Raw genomic sequence first — 8830 nt, forward strand, 5'->3', positions numbered from 1 at the left:
CTATTTCACTCAGATGAGTCAATGAGCGTGGTCTTGTGTTATATTTATTTTGCTAGTGTTCTTGTATGTTCCGAAATCCAGCTATTGTGCGTTAATGATCCCCAATGTTCCTATTTATTTACTCGTTTTTGTATCTAGGTTTTAAATTTGATTCCAGAAGAGGGTAAAGGGGAGACTTTTGAAAATGCTCTTGCACGTGTCCGCCGATGCATTGGAGGTGGAGGTGGAGATGATAATGCTGATAGTGATAGTGACATTGAAGTTGTTGCTGATTTCTTCGGTGTCAATCTTCGGTGTCCTGTAAGTTACTAATATCTTATAGCTCAGTTTTTATACTTATATTTCTAGGGTTATCTGGCAGACTAAACTTATATTTTCTCTTCTGCTTGTGTCATTAGATGAGCGGTTCTAGGATAAAAGTTGCTGGGAGATTTTTACCATGTGTTCACATGGGCTGTTTTGACCTCGAGGTGTTTGTGGAGTTGAATCAACGTTCCAGAAAGGTAGGTCTCCTATCCTTGTCTGGATGTTAAGTTATTTCTCTTGTTTTCTGACTTAAGTTGTTCTGTGGTTGGTTAACATGCAGTGGCAGTGCCCAATTTGTCTGAAGAATTACTCAGTGGAGCATGTAATCGTGGATCCTTATTTTAACCGTATCACGTCTAAGGTATACCTATGGGAACACTCGAATTCTTGAACTTTTGTATTTATGCTTTTATTCAATTGTTTTCTTCCTACACGACAGATGAAGCATTGTGATGAAGAGGTGACTGAAATTGAAGTGAAACCTGATGGTTCTTGGCGGGTAAAGTCCAAAAGAGAGAGTGAGCGTAGGGAACTGGGGGAACTCTCACAGTGGCACGCACCTGATGGTAGTCTATGTCCCTCTTCTGATGAGATTAAACGGAAGATGGAAATGTTACCGGTTAAACAAGAAGGTTTCTCAGATGGCCCGACCCCTCTAAAACTTGGAATAAGGAAGAATCGCAATGGAATTTGGGAAGTTAGCAAACCTAATGCAAATGGATTATCTTCCAGTAATAGGCAAGAAAAGGTTGGATATCAGGAGAAGAATATTATACCAATGAGTAGTAGTGCTACTGGAAGTGGTAGGGATGGTGATGATGCAAGCGTAAACCAGGATGCTATTGGAACCTTTGATTTTGTAGCCAACGGCATGGAACTTGATTCCATTTCCATGAATGTTGATTCAGGTTATAACTTTCCTGACAGAAACCAATCTGGAGAGGGTTTAAATAATGAAGTCATCATTCTAAGTGATTCGGATGAAGAAAATGATGTAGTAATCACTCCGGGACCTGCATACAGTGGTTGTCGAACAGATGGTGGGCTGACTTTTCCACTGAACCCTTCTGGAATAATTAACTCCTATAATGACGACCCACACAGCATAGCTGGGGCAAGCTCACGGTTAGGTCTTTTCAATGATGATGACGAATTTGATACGCCCCTTTGGTCATTTCCTTCTGAAACTCCAGAAGCCCCTGGGTTTCAACTATTTAGATCTGATGCTGACGTTTCAGAAGGTTTAGTTGGGTTGCATCATCATGGTGCACTTGGTTGTGCTCCTGAAATAAATGGGGATTACACCATGGCTCCTGAGACATCAATGGCGTCTGTTCCTGTGGTTCCTGGCTCTGCTGGACGATCTGAAGCAAACGATGGCCTAGTTGACAATCCTCTTGCATTTGGTAGAGACGATCCCTCACTTCAAATATTTCTGCCAACCAAACCAGATGCTTCAGCTCAGTCGGGTTTTAAAAACCAAGCTGAAATGTCAAATGGTATCCGCAGTGAAGACTGGATCTCGCTTAGGCTAGGAGATAGCGCTTCCGGTAATCATGGAGAGCCTGCAACTGTAAACGGGATCAACTCAAGCCAGCAGATGTCTACAAGGGAAGGTTCTTTAGATACTACAACAGAGACCGGTTTGTTCCCTGTCTGAGACTAAGTATTTACTTTCTTAAAAACATCAAAGGGACCTATGAATGTGGATCCGGTTCATGATGTCGCATTTACCTTTTTCTCCAGTTTACTAAGCTGCTAGGTCTTGTAAAAAACTGAAGAAGAAAGATCTGTTTAGTTCTTAAATATATCTTATTTTTGTCTTTTGACTTTGCTCCTCTATATCCAAAGTTAGTGTGGTACAATTACTGACTATTACTGGCGTATTTGCAGCTTCGTTGCTTCTGGGTATGAATGACAGTAGACAAGACAAGGCAAAGAAGCAAAGATCAGATAATCCATTTTCATTTCCTCGGCAGAAGCGTTCTGTAAGACCTCGGATGTACCTCTCCATTGACTCGGATTCTGAGTGATAATATTCATCCTGTTCTGTTCTGTTCTGTCTGTCTGGGGATGATTCGGTGTACCTTTTGATTCTTAACGCTATGCACAGAACAATGAACAGGATCATCAGACAGCACACCGGAGTTTGCCAAGATTTGCATGATTCTCTGTGCAGGCAAGAATTGAACCGGTATTGATAATTTCTCTTGTATGATTTTGTTGACTCTCTTCAATATCGGTTCAGGATCTTGGCCTTGTCTGCTACACTGCAAGATGTATTTTGCAAAGCAAAGCACTGGCTGATTTAGTTACACTAATAGGCAAGAAAAGTTGGCACAGGTGGTTCCGGTTTAATTGGTAATTTGTATACTCGAATAGGTTTTTTATTGTTTCTTTGTGTGGATGATGATAATATTACTCGGGAGCCAGGAGCCATAGAGAGATATAGCATTGTAAATTATGTGCTCCAATTTTTATTTATTTATTATAAAAATGCAGCTCTTCTCTTCATTGTAGTTTGTATGCATTGATTATGAATCATATGGTTCTGATCAAAGTCTGAAGCATCATAGGATACGACATAGTTAAGCTTATTTCTGTACCACATTCTCGTCGTTCATTTTGGAGACATGTGCAAAATGACGTGGTTCGTCATGTGTTTTGGTTTACAAAATGATCTTTAAGGTTTATGTGGGAGGGGTTCCTAATCCTACAACGAGTTCGAATGTCATATCTCGTATTGCAAGATTTTCTTCTGTCTTATTAGTGGTGGAACTGGATCTCGGTGTTAACACGACGATGATAATACAATACTAGTAGGATTATATTAGACTAAACCTTTTTAAAACATATATGAGACAAGACTAATAATATCATATCATATAAAAGGCAAAGTCCTACTGAATAAAGAAAGTATTAATATATTAGACAAAGAGTAATATCATTTCATATGATATAAAAGAAAAATGGTAGTGAAGAAAGTATAGATAAGTAATATATCTTAATAAATTCTTAAAAGTATGCATATATTGCTATAGCAAGAATAATTAATAATTATCGCAAAAAGTTAAATATGTCTAAATTTTATGGATCACATTTGTAAAGATTTCTTATTTCCGTACTATTTTGAAAGGTATATTACCTATTCAAAAGTTTCATAAATAAGGATTTTAAGATATATAATCCAATTGCTGTTAAGAAAAAGAAAAAAGATATATAGTTCAATCACATATATCTTTAAAACAAATCGATATGAATATATATACCATAATATTTATACATCTAAAATCATCTAAAAAAATATCACTATTTAAAAATGGGTTAATAAAGACCATTTTACCTTAGATAAAGCTTTAAAGCCATTTGTATAATTTTATATGATTACTTAACTTGGCCGGTATTCTATCTAGTTTTTTATTACGATAAGGTTTTTAGAAAATACTATTTTTATGCATAGTTTTATAACCATGTGACCTATAAAAATATCATAAATACTTTAAATTGGATATTTAATCTTATACAACTACAATTTTACTTTTTCGGATGACATTTACTATCTACATAAATAAGTTGGATAAGTTTCTATTGCTTACTAGATAATTAATTTTCTGTAAAATAAAAAATCTGGCTGCAAACTAAAACGAAAATTATTTAGTTATGTTTTATTCATTCAATTATTTCTCATGAATCCATCAACTAAGATAAGGGAGTTAAAAATAACATGTATCCACTTTCATAATTAGAATATCTTATTATCATGAGCGGATTTATCGCCAATAGCAATAAAGTACATGTTCTATTTTTTGTGTAAAAAAACAACTAATGTAACGGCATATTTATGTTGTCAATTTGTTAGAAATAATAACGGATTTGGGATGGTCTTCATGTTCTATATAATGCTCCAAATAACATAATTTATATTAAACCCCTATTTTGACAATTTTAGTATTTGTATTTTAACACATATAACTAAATTTTATATTTTCACAAAGGAACGTTATTTAGTGAAAAATTTATAAACTCATTTTATCCTCTAACTATATATTTTTTTTTTGGGAAAAAACTCATAAAGTAATCTATCGGATATTTTTACATGAATCTAATTTTCTTAAAATCTACTCTCTGGAAAAGAAAAAAAAAACTATTTAGGATGATAATTATATATATATACATATATATTTGTGCTATATATAATAAAGAGAAATTGATTTATACGAAACATAATGAAATTTCATAGTCATGTATGGCTCAATTATATATATTCATCTCAAATCTATTGCGAAGGGTGGTCTAGTTATAACAACTGCTAATCGAATCACATAACCATTTCATCGTAAATATTTGTAAGTATAATAACAAATCATTCACAAATAACGTAAAAAACGTCTATTATAAAAGATATCAACGAATATGATTACATTAATAATGTAACGGAATATATTTGTTATAACAACTGTCAAGAATATTATATAATCATCTCATCATACACATTTTTATAAATCGATAACAAATGAACCGCTAGTTGCGAGAGAAAACATGTTATATTTTAGAAAATAACAATAAATATAATCATATAAAAATGTAACGGAATATACTTTTGTTAGTATATTAATTTTCTAGTTTAATTTTTTTAATAGGTATCAAAAGTTTGTGTATCATTGAATACCAATATTTGTTTTCATTTTCTGTCACCAATATGTTCAAAATATTTTTTAAAGTAACTTTTTCTCATGCTGCCATTTGTGTTGCTATATCTCTATGTTTTTCTAATAGTATCTTTATTAGATATGTAAAGATCACTACCAATTAAAGGTACATCTTTCTGGCAGATTTTGATACATTGTACAAATGAAATGACAATGTAATAGTCAAATATATATGAATTGCATACCTTATATTGATTGAATAAGAAGATTATGAAAAGTTACAAAAATGGTATAATTGAAATTCAAATATAAAATAAAATAATAATAATTTTAATATGAATTGTTGGTATGTAATATTCCATTATAAATACCTGTCCATTTTCATTCTGAAAACACCACTCTATATTTTATCTTCTCAAATATCATTAAAAATGGTGAAAAAAAGCAAAGGTCGTCAAAAGATAGAGATGGTCAAAATGAAAAACGAAAGTAACCTTCAAGTTACTTTTTCGAAAAGAAGATCTGGACTTTTCAAAAAGGCTAGTGAGCTTTGTACACTTTGTGCTGCAGAAATCGCCATAATTGTGTTTTCACCCGGTCGAAAAGTCTTTTCTTTCGGTCATCCGAGTGTTGAAACTGTGATTGATCGATTCTTAAACAATAACCCACCACATCCTCACCAACATAACAACATGCAACTCAGTGAAGTCCACAGAAATTCTGTTGTTCATGATCTGAATATCCATTTGACTCAGGTATTTTTTTTTCTTTTAAAGTCTGATTGATTTGTTTTTTGTGTTTTTATATAAATCATAAAATTTTAGTTTACATGGTAATTGTTTGTTGTCAACCACACAACACATTAATTAAAATATTGCTTCATGATTGGTAGCCTAAGGAGAAAGAGAACACAATAGTTTTTTTAAATTTAAATATTATAAATATAAATAAAATTTTTGCATGTAAATAATTAAATATTGAACACTAGAAAGTTGAATTTTTCATAATTATAATAGAATTTTCATAATTATAATAGATTTATATGCTCATAACATGTCACTAACATGCTAATGAGATATTATAGAATCATATGGCATGAAAACTAATAACATAATTAGAGTTCTTAATTTTTAAAAATACCTCTTTTCCCATATCACTTTTTAAAAATATCCTTTCATGTTGATCATTTTCAAAAATACCCCTTTTCTATGAATAAAATCACTAAATTCTAAATCCTAAAGTCCAAATATTAAACCATAACCCCTCAAAATTATATCCTAAATGCAAAATGAGAACCCAAACCTAAAAAAAAAATTCTAAAAATTAATTTAATATATTGAAATTATGTAAAAGAGGGTAAAAATTAAAATGTTAAAAGGAGGTTATTTTTGAAAAGGGCTTTCCTAAAAAGGATATTTTTAACAAATTCTTTTTTTATATATGCGCTTTTTAAATATTATTTTCTCTATAGTTATTTTCGATAAATTAAGTTTTGTGATGTTACTAACTAGGTTTTTACAGGTAAAATAAAGTTTTAAAATTATTATTTTTTAAAAATAATTATAATTAGATTTATTGTTTTTATCAACTACGAAATTCAAGAATGCACATTCTTTAAGACCGTAGCATATTGAATTGAATTATCTCAGGCACTTGTTCGTGTCGGTACTCAAGTTTAAAAATTTTAAAGCACAACTTTTTGGGTGGCTAACACTAGTTAATATTTGCAGCTGTTGAGTCAACTAGAATCTGAGAAGAAAAAAACTGAAGAGCTAAGGAAAATGAGAGAGAAAACAAAAGCCCTTGGAGACTGGTGGGAAGAACCCGTTGAAGGACTTGCGTTAAATCAACTCAGTGAATTCAAAGGTAATCTTGAGAATTTGAAGAAGATAGTTACACATGAAGCTTCCAAATTTTTTCAAGCAACAGTTCCAAACTTTTATGTGGGAAGCTCTAGTAATGCTGCTTTTGGGCTTGATGATGGGAGTCATATCCACCATGATATGGACATGTTTAGTCAAAGAAGAATGATGGACATAAATGCCTTCAACTACAACCAGAACCCGATTCACCCTAATCCTGCTTTACAGTTTGGATACAGTAATCATGGTAACATCAATGAAGGGTTTGTTCAGGAGTACAATATGAACTACAGACAAGAGTATAATCCAAACCACAACCAAAACCTAAACCAGAGTTTTAAGAGAGAAAGCATCTCTGAATATGAATATCATCATGGTCAAGGTCAAGGTCATCCTCCACACTCTAGGTCTGGTTACTGATAATCCTTTGTTATGTGATCCAATTAAAAGCGTGTTTTAGGTTATCTTTATTTCTTGTTGTTATGTTGTGTTGTTGTTGTTGTTTCTTTGTTGAAGTTGTGTTGTTGTGTTGTTTCTTTTCAGAATTATGTTGTTTTTTGAATTTTTAATTAAAGAGTAATGGAATAAACATTAGAATATCTGATTTTGTTTCTGAAACGAATGCATTACGCCTCTGATCGAAATACCACATTCGGCCATGGATATATATATTTTTTTTTTGAATAAATATTAAATTATATTCAAAAAAATAAATAGCGTTTTACATCAGCTTTTGTTGGGGAGAAATTTTTTGTTTGTGCCAAAAATTAAACAAGTGCTAGCATAGTGCAGTCTTTCTCCTTAGTAGCGTATGGATATTTTTCTCACTTGTGCATTTTGTGTAATTGGTGAATTCTTAAAACAAGAATGATTGTAACTATATATTAATCAATCATGTAATATCTGTTTAGAAATAAACTTGCAATTTCGTCTTTTTAAAAAATTGCAAATAAAAGCATCATGAAAATTTCTATGTGCACTATTTTATCAACTAAAAGGTACATACATCCCACGTATTTTGGTACATTGTATCAAATAAAAAGACAACATTACAATATTTTTATCTTTTATTTTATTCCTTAGATTGATAAATATAGAGATTATGAAATATTCCTCAAATGATAAACTTTAATTTTAATATAGAAAAAAATATTTAAAACAATGAATTAATTTTTTTTTATTGAAAATATAATACACTGATAGTTTAAGTAGAATTTTTTTTTAAAAAAATAGAAAAAATCAAATAAAATAAAGTCACATAATTTTATTTAATATTTCTGTTTCTACTAAAAATATAGTACTAAGTTATCATCAAATATCTAGTATGCATTATACATATCAGTCAATTCAAATAAATCACTACAAGAATAATACATGAAAATTTAGCAAAACAAAAAAATAATTCATGAATTTCACCCACAAAAAAAAAGAATAATTAATGAATTTCACCAAGAAAAAAAAGAATAATTCATGAATTTCACCCGAAAAAAAAAAGAATAATTTATGAAAATCCACATAAATTGTTAAGAAATTTTCAAAATTCAGCAAAGTACCACCTTAATCAAAAATTCAAGACCACAATCCAAACTCATACAACGGCATGCATGCTCTACAAATACCATAAACTCACAAATCTCTTGAGTAAACGGTCCAAGTCCATGGAGACCAGAGAACACAAAACAAACACACAGACAGATTCAAAGTTCTTTTATGTCTATTGTCAGCAAAACACACTTAAGAGAGCAAAAGGAAATAAGCTTGTTTCAGGGTTGTTTACATTCAAACCCTAGTGATTGTAATCAAACCCTAGTGATTGTAGGGGAAGAATCAGGCTGGCTCACAGAAGATGACTTTGATGCTTCCATCATGAGAGCAGCTTGTTCTAAACAACTCTTGTTATCGTCATTCGCATTCTCCACCTCGTCTTTCGTGTATAAGTGTATCTTCCACACCACATTGCAGAAATCACTGTCCATATAGCCAAAAGCCAATTTCAAGTTAAGCAGCAACCAA

General features: G+C 31.5%; 3 protein-coding genes across 3 annotated transcripts in view; 2 read left to right on the top strand and 1 right to left on the bottom strand.

Moving 5' to 3' along the window:
- LOC104726633 (E3 SUMO-protein ligase SIZ1) overlaps positions 1–2820 on the top strand; it is a gene marked incomplete at its 5' end in the record, with an annotated part of 6715 nt that extends 3895 nt beyond the window's left edge. Inside the window, 2 exon segments of the mRNA XM_010445539.2 lie at positions 746–1949; positions 2200–2820. Coding sequence (XP_010443841.1) covers positions 746–1949; positions 2200–2339 — 1344 coding nt within the window. The 3' untranslated portion in view covers positions 2340–2820.
- Positions 5387–7337, top strand: LOC104726634 (agamous-like MADS-box protein AGL62). Its single transcript, XM_010445542.2, has 2 exons — positions 5387–5710; positions 6686–7337. The coding sequence occupies exons 1-2, from the start codon at positions 5387–5389 to the stop codon at positions 7235–7237; spliced, it is 876 nt and encodes a 291-aa protein (XP_010443844.1). The 3' UTR covers positions 7238–7337.
- LOC104726635 (auxin response factor 4-like) overlaps positions 8358–8830 on the bottom strand; it is a 5489-nt gene continuing 5016 nt past the window's right edge. The window contains exon 12 of the mRNA XM_010445543.2: positions 8358–8798. Within this exon, the coding sequence (XP_010443845.1) occupies positions 8617–8798 (182 nt within the window). The 3' untranslated portion in view covers positions 8358–8616. The remainder of the gene's footprint in view (positions 8799–8830) is intronic.

The sequence above is a fragment of the Camelina sativa genome, chromosome 11 (genome assembly GCF_000633955.1).
Source record: "Camelina sativa cultivar DH55 chromosome 11, Cs, whole genome shotgun sequence".
Lineage (NCBI taxonomy): Eukaryota > Viridiplantae > Streptophyta > Magnoliopsida > Brassicales > Brassicaceae > Camelina > Camelina sativa.